Source organism: Hippichthys cyanospilos, chromosome 21 (genome assembly GCF_059441005.1).
Source record: "Hippichthys cyanospilos isolate Australia breed blue-spotted pipefish chromosome 21, RoL_Hcya_1.0, whole genome shotgun sequence".
NCBI lineage: Eukaryota > Metazoa > Chordata > Actinopteri > Syngnathiformes > Syngnathidae > Hippichthys > Hippichthys cyanospilos.
This window is the reverse complement of record NC_142389.1, coordinates 1,508,950-1,526,464: the sequence shown is the minus strand read 5'-3', so window position 1 is coordinate 1,526,464 and position 17,515 is coordinate 1,508,950. Positions and strand designations below refer to the sequence as shown.

At 48.3% G+C, this 17,515-nt stretch overlaps 1 protein-coding gene across 3 annotated transcripts; it reads left to right on the top strand.

The window, feature by feature from the left end:
- Positions 1 to 198: 198 nt before the first annotated feature.
- On the top strand, positions 199 to 16,757 carry ahdc1 (AT-hook DNA binding motif containing 1). 3 transcript variants are annotated; one of them, XM_088404513.1, is made up of 10 exons: positions 199 to 326; positions 615 to 957; positions 1,035 to 1,158; positions 1,262 to 1,354; positions 6,041 to 6,171; positions 9,545 to 9,785; positions 10,540 to 11,603; positions 11,960 to 13,581; positions 13,663 to 15,166; positions 15,947 to 16,757. In XM_088404513.1, the coding sequence occupies exons 7-9, from the start codon at positions 10,608 to 10,610 to the stop codon at positions 15,158 to 15,160; spliced, it is 4,116 nt and encodes a 1,371-aa protein (XP_088260639.1). In that variant the 5' UTR covers positions 199 to 326; positions 615 to 957; positions 1,035 to 1,158; positions 1,262 to 1,354; positions 6,041 to 6,171; positions 9,545 to 9,785; positions 10,540 to 10,607; the 3' UTR covers positions 15,161 to 15,166; positions 15,947 to 16,757. The 3 variants fall into 3 exon arrangements, with proteins under 3 accessions (XP_088260639.1, XP_088260638.1, XP_088260640.1); XM_088404512.1 differs by lacking the exon at positions 1,035 to 1,158; XM_088404514.1 differs by lacking the exon at positions 6,041 to 6,171.
- Positions 16,758 to 17,515: the final 758 nt, after the last annotated feature.

Sequence of the window (17,515 nt, the reverse complement as noted above, 5' to 3'; positions counted from 1 at the left end):
GTGTTTTATTCTATTTGGTTGTATGTTGTTTGATGTATTGATTAATAATTCATAGTATTACGTACGGTTAATCAAGTTAATTAAAATAGTAGTTATTTGTTATTCTATTCAGATATGTATTGCTCCATCCAGTGGTTAATGTTTAAAAAACGATGTCAATACTTCTGGTCAGGTGACTAATTAGCTACAACTATCGCGATACTTTGGAAGAGTAAAGAGGTGAAAGTGTTTACATCGCCAAATGTTGGAAGGCGGCGGAAGAAACAATAAGTCTGTCTAAAAATGTAATCGTATTTGGGATTTATCAATTACATGCTCATATACATGTATGTATCCATCTGTCTACTTATCTATGAAAGAAAATTTTGCGAACTAGTTCGTTAGCTAGCTAGGTAGCTAGCTCGCATTTTGCTAACCGGCCAAAAAACACCTTCTATCCGAGGAATGTGACGAAAGTTAAAATGTCAAGCTTGAGCGTGTAAACCGTACTTAAACATTGTTAGTAATTTGTTTTCGTTTTGTGTGAAACTGTTTAAACGATTAGTTTATTAAGCAACAATGCTTAGCAATGCGCGCGTATGCGTTAGAAAACTGCAACTCCCAGAATTCTACAGGTGAAACGCGAAGCTACTGGTCCCCGGATGATGTTTGACAGCAGGCACAGTACACGCAGGCTGGAGAGAAACGCACACGGCAGCTGGAGCTGCAGAGGCGTGCGGTCACTCTCGTCTTTTATTCGCGCCGTCCTCGAACCAGGACCACTTAGCCTGTCAACGCTGGACATCCTTTCTCTACTGCTTTTCAAGCATAACATTTTCCCCCGTGGGCGTCGACGCGAGCCTCCCGTGGCGAGGAGGAGCTGGACCGCGACATGCCGCGTAGCCAGCCCGGCAACGGCGCCTCTCGCCGGGCGAGGAGCGGAGCGTCGGTCCGCCGCTGAGCACCGTCATCCGATTGGTGAGTAACCGCGACATACATCCCACCTAGTGCGTATGTGTTCAATGTTAGTGTACTGCTTATATCCCGAATTTTAGCGTATGCATGGCGAACGGTGGGTATTTTGAATGCCACCTGACCATGTGGGCACACACATACGCACTGCACAGTTCACTCCGGATGAAGCTGACTTTGTGACTTCTTGCATGCATGCATAGTCAGGTAGTTTTTTTACACACAAGCTTCCACAGTGCTCATCATCATCATCATCATTAGGAGTTTTCCTCACTCTCCTCCTCCTCCTCCATCCCCCTCCCTCCCCCAGCTGTTCCAACACAACAGCAGCAGCAGCAGCACATCTTGCAGAGGCAACAGGGCCGCTTCATCTGCTGCAAGAGGAGAGAGACGCTCATCCTTGGTGATTATCAGCTCTTGTCTGTGCTTTGGGGCGGGGGGTGCTTGCGCAGGTGGAGTTGTTTGTAGGAGAGGGAACAGGCAAGAAGTCAATGTCAATGTCTGGCCGGTGACAGTTTGTTATTTAAGGGCCCCTGGGAGACGTGCGCTGGCTGTGCTGCGGCTTCCCTTAGTATGCAGACGGACCCTTCTGTCTGTCTGTGTGTCTGTCTATGCGTGTCTCACAATGTCTCACTCTTATTCTCTCTCCTGATTGGCACATCCCACTTGGACGTGATGAATAATTCCGAACGTCGGAATGAAAAGGAAATGGCCTCGGCTTGGCACGCGGCCGCAGTCTTGTCAGTCTTGAGTGAATGTCCTTGTGTGTGTGTGCGCGTGTGTGCGCGAGCGCGTGTGTCGGAGGAGCAGCATTGTGCTCGCTACCTGTGCGAACGAGACTAGTTGTCATGGCAACGGCCTTGTAGCGCCGTCGACGTCGCTCCTGTCCTCATTGGCGGGGTCAGCGCACCTAACACGCGGCGTGCGTGCCCGCGTGCGTGTTTGCGTGTGTGCTGGAAGTGGCTTTTGTTCGAGCCCTGCCGCAGTTTGCAGGCATGTGGGTCGATGTCACCGCATACGCCTGTACATGTGCGACACCTGCTGCAGCCAGTCACCTTCTCACATCCTGCTTATTTGTAGAAGTTCAAAAAAGTCACAGTGGTGTAAAGCAGCGGTTCACAAGTGCACATAAAGGCCCTTAAGGGGGGTATGCGGGACTTCAGGGTTTTTGCTGGTATCGGAAAATCAAGTTTAGTGCTTTTTAATGCCGGTACAAGACGAGTAGTTTTCTTTACAATTTTAGGGCAAATTAATTCGAACATGAAAAAACCTGTTACAAAGTTGTTTTATAGAGACTCTTTTACAAAGCATTGTACGACTTTATTTTGCTCAGTTTTATGGCATTTTTATTTTCAAATTAGGAGCAAATTAACTAACACATGAAATAACTTTTTTGATCAATTGTTTTGTATCAATTTTATATCTAAAGTCTAACTTAATGCTAACACACAATGAATACAGGCTAATAAAATCAGCATAAACTTTTTGGGTGGATTTGAAACTGTAAACACAAACAATACTCAATATTATTACAACCTGGCATATATTCTTTATCCTCTGGAAAAATAACTTACTAAATCACCTAGTGGCTCTCAAGGACCTGCCTTGAACTTGAATTGGGATGAATGCGGTGATGTATTTGCATTGTAAAGTAAAAGGTAATCCACTCACCCAAATGTATCTGAAATGCGTATAATATTTTGATTGAACTAGTGTTTTTTTGTGAATATAGTGAGTGAATATAGTGAACAGCCATAATGTATCTGGATCAATAGAACCTAAAACTGTGTGCATCTATCCAAAATGTCAGTTTTTGAATTGGAAACTCACTCACAAAGTAACTAAGCCAATACTCAATGTATAATTGTATGTTACAGTTGTTTCGGAAAAGTTTCAGAAACTTTTTTTCTGTGTAATCCTCCTGACAAGCAAATCTTGAGATTCCCTTTCAGAGAGAGCAGTAATATTCTTGGGTCAGTTTGTCCCAGGTTTTTACTATTTATCAACAAAAGTTCCCCAAAAAAAAAAAAAAATCATACAAAATGGAACATTTAAAAAAACGACACACAAGGAAGGAAGACAAGAAACCTAAGATTTTTTTGCTCGCGAGGAGAGCGGACAGAGATGCGTTGGCAGTTACAGATCTCCTACCGCTCGCTGTACTTTTTATTGATTAGAGTAGCCCTAGTCACCGCGCTAAAGGTTTTAGGGGAGCATACACGCCAGCAGAGCAGCAATCAACACGTGATAGGGGTGTGAGTGTGTATCCCTGCTATACTCTCAGTTCTCAGTTGATACATAGGCTACTATCTTCTTCTCTAAGCACACGGCCAGTCACAGACCGTCCCGTCCCGGAGTCACATCACGGTGTCTCTGCTCGCTCTTTGAAGATTCCAACAAGGTTATACTGCTGATTAAGAATACATTAAGAATAGTTGTGGGCTAACTGTACATTTAATCTAACATATTTATTTTGAATTGAATGTAAAAGACCGTTAGAACGGAAAAGCCGGCCAAGATCTAGAGGGGACCGCACCTGTATGAATGGCGCATAACTGCCGTTGTTCCATACATGTCTGGATTTTGGGCCGGGAACAACCCCCTTTATGCTCAATTTTGAAATTTTCGTGCCGTTTCCTACCCAGATCCGTGCAGCATCTCGCCCGGGCTGGTTGCAGCCGGTTTCCTTCTGACGGCGGAGAGGGAAACTTCAACCTCTCACCTTTCCGCGGATGGCAGGAGGCGATGCAAGGGGGGCGGGGGGGAGGATGGAGGGCAGAGGAAGAGGAGGGGATGCAGAGGTCAACGAACAGGAGAGTTGGGAGAGAGAGAGAGCAGGCGAGCGAGCGAGTGCGAAGCCGCTGTGTACCTCCCTAACAAGCTGGACAGAATCAGCTCAATTATTAAAGAGGAGTGAGGGATGGGGAAAACACGCACACTCGACGTGCCGTCTGCCACACACACGCTCGCGAGCGTCTTGAATTTTGTGCGCCGGCACAAAAAAGTCTGATTCGTGCGTCAGAGTAGTTCTGAGCGCGTGCGCGCGTTAAAAAACAGTCACGGCGAGAAAGCCGTGGAGGGAGGGGCCGAGCCTCGTTAGGGATTCTTCTCAACTCTCCTCCACGCGCACGCGCGCGCCATCCCGCTTCCCTGTCATCGCATCCCTATGAAGAGATAATCAGAGCAGCGAGGGGTCTGTTGATCGGCTTTTTTATACCTTTCCCTCCCCCGTTTCACCTCACATACGCATACTTAGCGAAAGTGTGCACCCCCGAGGGACGGAAGGATTCAGGCAGGGGAGATGTTTGCATACAGTGTGTGCGTGTGAGCGGAGTGTGAACACGCACTTCTTGGGAGAGGGCGAGCGAGGCAGGGATGAAGCTAGAGAGGGAGAGAAAGTGGAAGCAGGAGGTTGTCAGAGGAGGGGGAGGAAGCAGGGGGAGATAAGAGAGGAAGAGTTGTCAGGGAGAAAGGGGGAAGATGGATGAGTGCGCTGCGTGTAAGGTAGACGGAAGTTAGCGCCGGCGTGAGCGGCGCAGCCGTGACAAGGTGTCAGCACCTGCGAGCGCCGAACGAGCGCGAGCCGGCCATTGTCGGCCGCGCGGCCGGCGCCCGTTGCCGAGGCGACGGGCGCTGCGGCAGCGTCTCCCACGGCAACGGGCGGAGGAGGAAGAGGAGGAGTCAGGAAGTCAGGGTCGCGGAGGCGACCGGGCCCCTCGCTCGCGCCCGGCCGCGCCGGCCCCTCGGGCTCTTGCCGCTTTTCTGCACAGTGCCGGAAAGATAGGATTTTTTTCCTAGATTTGCAGACAAAAACTTTTTATTTTCAAAAAATAAACCTAAACGATTTTTTGGGTCTTTTGTATTGTTTAGTGTTATTGTTGGTAAAACTTTATTTAATTTCCATTTAATTATGTTATTGTATTCTACTGTTTTTATATGAATTTGTATATATCATATATTTATTTCTGTATTATGTCATTGTATTTTTCAAACTTATTTTAAAAATAATTATTTACTTAGAAATTATTTGTATTGATTTTTCATCACAGATTTCATTTTGTTTGTTTCTATTTCAACATTTGTTTTCATAATTTATTTTACTTTTGGAGAAATATGATTTATTTCTTTTATATGCGGACAAATACTTTCTATTTTACCCCATGAAACACTTTTTTTTTTAGTATTTTGTATTGTTAGTGTTGTTATTTTTAAAAAAAAATTCGATTTAATTATATTGTATTCTCTTTGTATTTTTTTAAACTTATTTTAGAACTAATTTGTATGTATTTTTGACTTCTGGTCTTCATTTAGTTTTTTTTTTCATATTTACGTTTGTTTTAAAATTTATTTTATTTTTGGAAAAATATGAGTTATTTTTTATATTTGCAGACGAATACTTTTTATTCCCCCCAAAATACACAATTATCTATTTATTTTATTTTTTTCACATTTTTCCATCGGCCCTTGTACTTTTTCTGTATGTGCATAGTTTGCACATACATTTTTCGGTATGTGTGCATGCACTCTCTGTCACTCCCAGCTGGCGGCCGGTCATGTGACACGCACATTACACCCCCCCCTCCCCCCTCCCCCCCTCAACATCGGGGCGACAATCAGGAAGCTGCCTGCAGGAGAGCGGCAGGAAACTGTCAGGCTGAGTTGAAGATGTGGGGGGGAGGGCGGTGTGGGGGAGTAACAGTGAGGATGAAGAGTGAGGAGAGGGTGAGGAAGGGGTGATACAATCCTCCGTGTCTTAAAATAACCATGTTGTAGGTTCTCACTAATGGGGGGTGGTTTGCTGCACTCCCCCGTGTGTACGTCCTTGGCTGCGTTTCTCGTTTGCATTTACGTCCCCTTGCCACCTCGCTGGTCTTTTGTGTTAGCGCTTGATGCGCTCGTCCCTGTGCAATCTCTTTACCAGCATCATGAGGAACTTCCTGCAGCTGAAGGGAAGGCAGGAGGCGTAAGAGTATGAGGACAAGCATGGGTGAGGGACATGAGGGTGAAGATGAAGAGTCGGGATTGTGCGATTTACATTTTTTTTGTAGTCGATTCAGAATTATTGATGTTGTCATTAATATCTTTGCAGTCGTCTTTCTGCTGGCCACGGCTTTGCAAAGCTCGATGACTCTCCTGACTTGCTCATCCAATCCCATTGAGACACCTTCAAGGCCTTGCAGACCGTCGGAACTTATATAACTTCAACATTAATTCGCAGGGGTATGTGAGATTTTAACTGAGTTTCTGCAGGTATCATCGAATCAAATTGATCGACCTTCATGCCGTGACGGGAACCGTGTTTTTCTTCTTTCTAAATTGAGAGCAAATGAATTAGAATATGAAGCCACTTTTTGATAAACTGTGACTGTTTTGCAAAAACGTCGCATGCCCCTTTTTTTGTTAAGCTTTGTTTGGCTGTGATTGTCATTAGCGCTAAAATTTTACAGCAGACGAGCCAGAAATAAAACACCTTACACAATCCATCTTCTGGAGTTGATGGAATATATATATATATATATATATATATATATATATATATATATATATAGGTGATGATGAACGGAAGTTTAAAAGATATAGTGTGGAAATACTGTATTCACATTACTAAAACGGGGCATTGAAGCCATCTACTGGTGATCGTGCATAAGTAGGGTTGTTTTCAAGATCCATCCACGTCGAAAATCGGAATGTTTACCTACTTACTCGTCAATGGCAGTGAATGAGCTACAGCAATTGGGGATGCTGCCATTGATCATTTTCATCATCAGAGTGTCGTTTTTGTCCATTTTTTTAATGAAAATTGTTAAACGCGGTGCCCTAACAGTGTTGAACCCTGCCTACCAATTATCCGATGGATTAATTAATTGGATAAAAACTGACGAGGTGCCACTAAACACAGTAACAGCCCCATTAGTCCATTTGGATAAATGAGATTTTGCTTCCACGGTTCAGGGCATTCTCACTTTTAATTGAGAATTTTGACTTTATTCTTAGAATTCACACCTAAGTCTCATAATCCTCACTTTGATAAGTATGTAAACAAATAATACTTTTAGCCAATCATATGCCAGAAGTTAGGCGTGGGCGTGGCTTTTATGTTCATCGCCACCCAAATCTCAACGGACTCACCTGACCCACATCTTTGCATCCCCCTGCTTCCCCGTTGACCTTGCCCCCCCCCCCCCCCCCGCCCGCCTCCCTTACACCTCCCCATGCTGTTTCCATGCTGCTGCCTGTCTCTTAGCAACAACTGCACACCCGTTGGAGCTCTGTGAGTGCTTTTACAAACACACCCAGGAAGACGCACACACACGCACGCACGCACACACGTGCAAGCACATACACACAACATTGTGTCTAGTTCCTCATTGAGCACCGCTGGCAGGCTTGTGTGTCTGAGACGGATGAGAGGGAGTGCACATGTGCAGCACAATGCTGTGTTCTGTGGGGGCAACGGGCCAAACTTGTGCATGGCTTTACACACACACACACACACGCACAAGTTGTTGTGTACTAGCCAGGCTTTGTCGCACACAACTTGATGAATGTATCAGCGTGGTGGCAGATTGATGCCAAAAGTGTTTGCTTCAACAATGAATTCTTGCGCACATACGCACACGCAGTGACACACGTCTATACGCATGTGTGTCCTTGCGTGCTTGTCTTTATGTGCAAATGGAGACACGTGTAGGTGGGCGAAGCTGTTGCGGCATATTGCACGTGTGCGTGTGTCACTCAGAGTGTGTGTGCTTAATTCAAGCATGTGTTTGTCTCACGCACGGAAGGATGATTAATTAATGAATGCTGTTAATTGGAGGAGGGAGGAAGAAAGTGCGCAGAGTCGGGGATGGGGATCAAGAAATCGGAAAGTGGATGTGCCAACTCAGGGGTGATAATAGAACAAATTCGGGGTGAGATTGAAAGAGTAAAGCCCGATCGATATCGATTCGGCCGAATGGTTTTTCGATAACTGTTTAATCGGTCAATTTGAAAATATTCAATGAATGACTTTAACAAAACTGACTTTTTTTTGGAATTTGTTTCCCAAAAAATGTCATTTTTTGCAAATTGAATGTCATCTTTCACTCATGTTGTAATGTGTTATTTAGTGCTGCAACTGGTGTTATAATATCAATCAATCTGTCAGTTATTTCTCGATCAATCAATGAACCACATAAAAAGATCATTTGAATGTCATCCTTGTATTGCAAGGACCTCCTTTTACACTTGAAAAAAAACATCTTAAATAGCGCCCGGGATTCAATGTCTGAACTTTGTGAAGACGTACAAACGCGTCTTTGGGATCGAATGAGTTTATGACATTAAAAGCTGGGGAGGAGGGGGAATGCAGAGTGGGACTTTTGGGCTGACGCGTTGGAAAGTCACATCTTCCACGTTTTGCCTTTTCCTTTCTCACACATGCAAGACACTCCTCCCTCCTCAACTCCCCCGCTCCTTGCCTTCCCTCCCCCTCTCAAACTGCTTCCTCACTAATCACGGCCATATGTTGGCGAGGGAGACGCAGAGGTGTTGTATCATGGACGCCATTGTGTGTTTGAATGTGTGCGCAAGTGATCTGCACACACACATCATCCCCGCTGTCACCTGGACATCTTCATCCTTTTCGGCACTCATCTCCTCATCACCCCTTTGCTTCCCCCTGGTGGCTACTATTGTAACCACATGACATAACATCAACAAAGTGACTCCAGCCTGCTAATTCTTGATGACACTTCATTTATGTTCCAGTTTCTACCGCAGTCCATTTAGGCAGAAAAACTGAACTTAATGACACATTCCAGCTGGTTAACTGCCTATTTAAATTCATGCTGGCCAGTTAACCCAAACAAAATAATGGGAAGGTATGAAGAATAGGGTTCCTAAACTTTACTTTGCTGCCCGTTTAGCCAGCGGTGCCACAGTAACGGGGCATCCAGTGAATGAATCCTATAGAAAAAATATGTTGTGCAAATTAAGCAACATAGTTGAAATTCTGGGCAAATTCTAGCAAGTTGCCGCCCAAGGGAAAAAATGGCCAAAAAACCCTATTGTTAATGTTTTCTACCACAGACTGTTTTGGCAGCAAATTATTTGATAGTTGGCCATGTTTAAAATACAAAATAAATTTCTCCCATTTCTTGTTCACATTTCCTTTTCTACCGCTGCCCATTTGGGCAGCAAAGCCTAATTGATTGCACATTGCAGCTGGTTGCTGCCACATTGAAAGCCAAGAAATGAGTGAAAGTTGCAAAACGACAGCATAAAAAGGTTCATATTTTTAAGCCGCAAACAATCCGGTCGCTGCCATCTACATCTGCGATTGCTAAAAGGTCCAAAATAAGGTGAATTTTTCCAACCTATTCTTCTTTGTGTCCTGCAGCCTGTTGGGGCAGCAGAGCCTCAAAAACATCTGATACTTCTTAAACATCCCAAGAGCCCGCTAGAAGTCCAAAATGACAGAAATCCAAACTTCACAATTTCCACCACAGCCCGTTGAGGCCGCAAAACCGTTACATGGACATTGCACTCCAAAATAACTGCTGCTTTACTGTGTACTCATCTCATATTTTCACCTTCTTTTCTACCCCCCCAGCTCGCATCTTTTTTCCCGCTCTCAGCTAGCTACCATGAGCAACGTGACGAGAAGAAGTGATGCGGCTGGAGAGAGCCAAAGTGCGCGAGTTGCTGCTGCTGCTGCTGCTGCCCACTGCAGTATTGATGACCCGATGATCCCCTGCAGAACTCAGCCAGCCGGGCAGACAGAGTGAGGTGAGCCTCGGAATCCGAATCAGCCGGCCGGCCGACGGCGCCCACCGCCGGAGTGGACGTGAATGGTAAGTGCGGGATTAATTGTCGTGCTGCGACGTGGGCGGGAGGTTTCGTCAAATCAAATGTATTATTTCGCGCAATGTATGACACGGTGTGGAAAAATGTTTCCGCCAGTTTTGTTTTATGGACTGTTTAGTTACTCGCCTGCCATTGATGGTAGGCGGTGGTTAGATCAAGAGGAGTTTTAATTTTGTGCATTTTTAGAGGGCCGTTAAACTACTACAGCGACGTTACATTTGTTTTTAAGTGAGAATGAACTTTGAAAGTCAATGACGCATCGTACATAAAGGCGCATCATTTTGGAGAAATCACATCTAGGGCCGATTGTTTTAATAACCGATTCACTTTGTTGATTATTTGATAGGGCAGAGGTGGGCAAACCTTTTGACTCAAGGGCCAGAGTCAAACACTTCACGGGCCGCATATGGCCCCCGGGCCGCAGTTTGCCCTAATTTCATGTCCTAATTTCATCAGCATATCCATAATAATCATTAGGGACTAAAATCTGTCCACCCGTAATTTTTAATAATTGACAGGCAACATCTTTACGTATAAGGTCTCCGTACTTTGATTAATCTTGTTGAAGTTGTGATATGTTCAATACTGCTGTTTTGGTTAGGAAGAGAATTGAAATGATGTCATTGATTGAGATGCTCTATGTTTTATTTGTCCTAAATTGACAGCGTGCCTTCCCACCAAAAAGCTGGACGGCAAATATGTGAGCAAAGGGCATAATTGACGATACCTTTGCATTCTCAGGTTTTTGAATCTTCTTGACAAACTGCAGAGGACATGCTAAGAGAGGTCCACTTGAGCATGTCCACCGGATGAGTGGTCTGCCCGCACATTTGCACGCTGGACAAAAAGGCCGCAGCGGCGAAGGGCCGCAGCCCTGGAGCGCAGGGCTCCTGGCTCATCATGACCTTCTGCCGCTGGTGACCGCCGAGCCCTCCCGCGCATCCCCCGCGCTGGCCAACGGCGTCCACCCGCAACGCAGGGGTGGGCACCGCACCTACCCACCCAAGCGGGCGCTCAGTCGGGCGGAGCCCGCGGGAAGCATGCAAACACACATAGACACACTTTCGCATGCCACTTTGGACTCTTGTGACCCCACGGAAGCCCGGCAGTACGACTCTTTAAGCACGGCATCACCTCAGCCCTTGTCTTTAGCGCTTGGCAATCACCCCACTTTCGCCAATCAGGCGGCGGGGCGGACACTCGCTTCAGAAATGGAGATACCCCCAAACGTTTGTCCCGGCGCGGGCTCGTCGCCTTTTACCGTGGAGGCCGAGAGGAAATATGCGCTACGCAGCTCCGGACGTTCCCGTTTCCCTTGTCATTTGCGCAAATCCTCCCGCCTCCGCCGAATCCCGGAGGACAGCGAGAGGAGAGCGGAGAAGGATCGAGAAGATGAGGAGGCGACGGACAGTTCTGAGGAGAAGATCTGCAGGGTCAAAGAGGAACAGGTGGAGGAGGCGGTCCCGAAAAAGGAACAAGTATCCGCGGAGGACGTCGTCCCTGCCCTTTCATGCCCTGCGGACGTTCCTCTTGCGCTCGGCGTAGCCAAAGCCGTCCCCAAAGCGCCCCCAAAACCTGGGCCCAGACTCGGGCACAGACCTGGACCTAAATCTCGCTCGAGGCCCGCACCCAAGTCAGTCCAGAAACCCGGTCCGAAAAGTGTCATGAAACGCCGTCTGGCAGCACAAGCCGCCTTGCAATGCGGAGCCGCTTATATCCCACCGCCCGCCATACCGGTGCCTGTCGTGAAAAAGGAGCTGCTGATTTTCGCTCCCAATGGCCGGAGGTGTGGACGTTTTGTCGGAGTGAGTTATTTTACGTTTGTGATGACAAAAGTGTTTGGTAAGGAAGACAAATTAAAACCAGTGGGAAAAAAATTGCCAGGATTCTCACCTTTATCTAAAAATTCCAACTTTATTATATTATTGAAACTCACTTTGAAGTGGGAATTCTCATTTTGTAGTGAGACTTCTGACTTTATTCTCACTTGCATTTGGAGGATGAATGAAGATTTCTGACTTTAAAGTCAGAATTCTCAGAATAAAGTCACTTTAAAGTCAAAATTGAGAGTGAGAATTCAGAAACTTTCCTCTGGAGTTTTGATCTGGTGACGGGACAACTTTTTTCTACTTGTATTTGACACCTTATCTTTTCTTCACAGGTGAAGAAGATCGTGGTCAAGCTAGCTCGTATTCCCGTCAACCTTGGGCGGCGACAGAAAAGCTACAAGATTTCCAATTTGGAGACAATCACTGCACCAGAGAGAGGTAATGGCGGCACTGCGGAGGGCGCCGAGGTGGCCAAGGAGCCAACGGCGCTCCTTCGCCTTAAGAACAACGGCAAGAGCATCATCGTGATGTTCCCACCCGGAGAGCTACCGCTTATTGTTAAGCGCAGGCGGGGACGACCGCCCAAACAGCCGGCGCCCATGATACCAGGAGAGGGTCCTGCTCCTTGCGGGGACGAAGACCAGCTGAAAAAGCCCCGTAGGAAGCGGCGACCGAAAATCCCATGCCCCTATCCACCATATGTTGCTGAGACAAATGACGTGAAGACCGAGTACGGTGATGTCCTTTCCAATCTGGCCTTTTTGAACAGCCAGTCTCCCACCCCCGGCCCGTGCTCCCCCCCTCACTGCTGGACACCGAGCGACCCCGAAAGCTTCAGCACCCCCTCTGAAAACCCGGGAATATCCACCATTCTGCACCGGCTCAGTAGGCCCCGGCGGCCACGGGGCAGCAGAAGGGGGGGCGCAGGGAGGGGCGGAAGTGTCGCCGAGGGCGGCGACGACAAGAACGCCCTCTGTGAGTTCTTTGATTCCATTGGCAAGAAGAGAAAACTGAGCCACGAGCCCGGATTGCCCAGAAAAAGAGGAAAGGGTGTAGGGGGGGTCGGTAGAGGAGGGGGTGTGGTCGGAACTGAGCCCGGCGGGGAAAAACCTGTCCGAAAGCGGCGCGTGAGAAAAAATGGCACATTGAAAGGGGAAGGGGTTTGCATAGGACAGGAGTGGCCCAATGGTTCCGGCGGCTGGGGGGAGGAGGACACTCACAAACGGTACCAGCTCTGCGGATCCACAAGGGGGGGCTTTCCCTCCTGCGAAGGTGGCAGGAGGGGCGCCTACGGCCGCGGAAACAGAGGGGCCCGGCACACTGGGGACGATTCGCAGAGCGTGTTTGCGGGTTATTTCCGATCCTTGCTGGACTCTGATGACTCATCCGAATTTTTGGACATCTCTCATTCGAACGCGCGCAAAGCTTCATCCGGTTACGAACCGTCGGCCCCGGCGACCGGCCACCGGTGGTCCCCGGCCATGTCGAAATGGGGAGCCAACGGTGCAGGTGCTGCGGCGGATTGTCCCGCGCAGACGCAATGTTCCTCTGCCGGGGTTCCTTACAGCTATGCCAGCCAGACTCAAACGTCCCCCACACCTTCTACCTTTTCAAAATGCAACCCCCCGGCCCTCTCGCAGTCTCCCAATTCCCCTCACCCGGCCGGCTACGGCCACTACTCCCCCGCCTACGCTGCCTCATCTTGCGTAGGGCCCCAGAGATCCTCGGACTGCAGTTTCTCCTACGGCGGCGGCAAGGCTGGAGTTAACGACTGCGCTCAGGTGGGCTTCTCCGGCTACCATTCGGGGTCCAGGAAGGGCTATGGTGGAAGTCCTGCCGCGGGGCCCGCGTCGCCAGGTGGCGGTTACATGGCGGTGGCTAAAGGAAGTCCCTTTAGCTCGTCGTCCTCGCCAGATTGTTACAAACAGCACAGCGGCAACCAGTGGAGCTTCAGGTACGTCTCCCCAAAGAAAGCTACTGTACAACTAGAAAATGTCCTGTTTTCTAATTTGATGCCATGTAATATATTTTTTAGGCAAGGTTACTGTGGATGGTCAGCTGACAATTTTGGGCCTCACGCTTACAACGAATACGCCTTCAACGAATCAAAGGACATCTTGGATATCTCCAACTACACCCCGCAGAAGGCCAAAAGACCCCCTTTCCCAGAGAGTCTGTCTGAGTCCTCCTCCGACTCCTCGCATCCCGGCTCAGGAGCGGCCGGCAGCGGCCCGCCCTCCATGGGGGGCGTCTTCAAGCAGAGCGAAACGCACAGAGGGGAAGGGGCTCAGTCCAGCTTGTCCAGCCTGGAAAAGCTAATGATCGACTGGCACGAGAGCGCCTCGGCGCCATCCTACAACTGGAGCCAGAACGTCCTCTTCCAAGGCGGCGGGACCAGCAAACCCGGCCGGGGGCGCAGGAAACGGACCGAGCAGTCGGAAAAAGAAGGGGCCTCTGTTTTACACTCGGATTCCCCATCCAGTCCTTCGCCGACCCTCACTCCGAAGCGGGGAGGAGCCGGAGGACGGGGCAGGGGCTCCAGAGGAGGCAGAGGGGGGGTGTCCGGCTGCTCCAGAGAGCGTCTTTCGGGATCCAGAGGCAGAGGGAAAGCTGCCGCAGCTTCTTCATGTCTGGAGGCTTCTGGCTTGTTCCAGGAGGGTCTGGACTATTACAGCGGGGACAGTAGCAGCCTCTCTCCCTTGGCCACTCCCAATTCCGCACCCTCTTCCAGCTACCCCCAGGATCCCTGCGAGTATCCCTCCCCTTATTCCGCCCACCCTTCCACGCCATCTTCTGAGGAGCGATATCCAGCCATGTACCCCGGGGAGTCCTCCTCCTCTCTGTCACCCGGTGTCTCATCTCCCCCTTACCCCGCCAAAGCCCAGTCCTACCATCTCGCTCCCTCCAGGAGCTTCTCCCCATCCTGCTCCCCTGTCCCGCGAGTAACACCCCACTGCAGCTCTGCAATGAGCCCCTCATACCGGCCCCCTCCCAAAGAAGCGCCGCTCGCTCAGTACGATTCCCCTAGTTACTGCGGCTCGCCCTACTGGTACGGACAAACCTCGCACAGCGGCAGCCCCAGCCCGAGTACCCACCCGCACACGAGCCCGCACGCCAACACCCACGGCAACATGCTGGCCAGCCCCAACGCGCACATGAACCCGCCTCCTCACGACCCGCAGCATCACCTTAGCTCCCACGCCAAAACGTACGCCGGCAACGCCCTCGCCCACGCGCATGCCAACCATCAGCCCCATCACTCCACGCAGGCCGCCGCCCACTCCTCGCTCTACGACGACTGCGCCGCCGCCCACAAGCAGGAGCCGATGTCGCGGCAGAGCCTCCTGACGCCGCCGCTGCCGTACGCCAAAAGCACATTGGATGAGGACTCCGCCGCTTACTCACTGTCCCAATTTTCCTGCCAAGCCATGGGGCACCGCTACCCGTCGCGGGCGTCGCAGCAGGGAGGCGGGGTGCTGTGCCAGCTTCTGGACCAGGGCCACGATGATGGTTTTAGCGTGACCAGCCTGTAACATCGGGTAAGCCATCTATATAAATTAATATTGTATAATTTTAAGATTCTCTTCCTGGTTATTTCAGTATTTCAGTTGTCAAAACTTCAGGTAAAATATTCATCATTATTTCCAAAGTAAAAGCAGATGTTTGTAAGTACCTGTATTTTGATTAAACTCTGTGATAATCAGTCAGTTCCAAGTAATTATCTCTTAAATTGAGAAAACTACTGATCCTGTCACAGTATTACAAAGCATTTTATTAGATTTGATGATACATGCAGAAAACCTGTTCAAGTACCACTTTGAAATGCCTTCACATATCCCTAAGGGCAGTCCTTCTCAATTTTACTTTGCAAAGCACCCCCCCACACACACTTTCCGCACCGACGATAAGTAAGATATCTACAAAAATTCTAAGAATAATATTTGAACGTTTATTTAACTTTTTTTTTACTTTTTACAGCGTTTCTACAGGTTACAGGTTAGTCTAAAACAGAAAAAAAGTGCATCAAAGTGCCTGAAATACAACATTTGTTTTTATTGCAATTATATTTCACATGGCAAAAACAAAGCCAGCGGCCCCCCAGCGGGGCCCACCCCACTATTTGAGAAAGACTGACTTGGGGTACACGTAGCCCCATTTGAGAACTGCTGCTTTAGAGAAAGAGTGTGCTGTCATTTCTGACCCGTGAGCTGTTTCCTCACAATTTTACCAGATACTTGCAACCGGTATTGTTTTTTTCCCAGCATCTAATGTCACTTTGTCTTTCTCCCTTGTTGTCTTTGTCTCTCTTCTGCTTGCAGGTGCATTCAATCTGCGCTTTTTTTGAAGCATTCGTTTTCTTTTTTTTCCCCCCTCGCTTTTGTACGCTTCGACTTCTTCTTTGTGGAAAGCTTGAAAGGGGTGAGAATTTTTAGCTGCCAGCTTTTTTGGGGACAGTAAAGCTTTAATTCTCCGGCATTGACAATCAAGATCAACCCGCGAACACACACACACACACACACACACACACACACATACACACACACTGAGGCATGTGCACAAAGAATCATGCAAGTTGGACTCCAAGCGGTGCCGCTTTTTTATTGCCGTCGCTTTCGTTCTCCTCCCTTGTCCTTCCTCGACGTTCCCGCCCCTTGCCGCTGTGCACGCTTTGTAAACGGCCGCCGTCCCCTCCTTGGCGTGGACCACTCCCCCTCGCCCCTCTTGAGACACCAGCATCTGTACATACTCTCTTACATGCTCTCCTCTGCCTGTCTTTTGCTGTCTTAACTCCCACCCGAAGGACCCTAAAGAGTCATGTGCGTGTGTGTGCGTGTGCGTGTGTGTGAGATTGCGTGACTTCAATCATGCATGTCTGCGTGCGTGTGTGGGGTCCTAGCGAGCGGGGGCTTTCTTTCACTCCCTCTTCTCCTTTCTGTTCCGTGGTCTCGTTGTTGTCGTTTGGTGGTTTTTTGTGACGCGAAATCCCCCCCTTCCCCAAAAAAACAAAAAAAACAAAACAAGTTGTATATCTGTCCGTTACATATGTATGTATGTATGTATGTACGTATGTATGTATGTACCCGAGGTGCAAAAACATTTAAATACACATTCTGTTCTGGCCATTGGTAACGGCGTGTGCGTAGTGTCTAATTCGCCCCGAAGGGATTATGACGAGCCAGCACGTTGGCTTTTACGCCGGCTGTCTGCGAGCGAGCGCCAGAGTTCAGACGAGGACATCAATTGGGGAGGGGAAGAGGAGGAGGCGTGAAAGGAATGGATGACTGCGAGACTGGAGAAAGAATAGGGGGGGGAGGAACTCGGACTTGTTTAGTATTCATTGCTCCAGTAACTCCACAAACAGGCGACTTGATCGGCCACATGTTGTGTATGTGTTTTGGACTTTTTCGTAGCATTCCCGCGGCGTAGCAAATATACAGGTGCTAAAAGCACAGAAAGGAAACCTCCTTTGGGTGACCCAAAGTACCACAATGCCCCAAATATAGGACGCACTTGTGTATAGGTCACACCCTTAATTTTAAGGTCGAATTCTGGTATTCTCTATATTTGCGTGTAAGACGAACAAACAGTTTGGCAACATTTTTAAAACTATAGCAAAACAGAATAAATCTTCCCAAATTCTTCATATTCCATTTCGTAAACTATATATTTGCTTTGGGTTAAGTGTGTTTCACATTTGAAGTGTGTTTGTCATATTTACTTCGATTTGAAATCAGAGCTTGTTTTTTCCCCCCAAAACTTCTAAAAGTTGAAGACAACATGCAAATTTGGTATTTTAGCCAGAAGCTTGAAGTCAAATCAGCATTTCGCGGGCCACGTAAAATGATGTGGCGGTCCGGATCTAGACCCTACGCCTTGAGTTTGACACC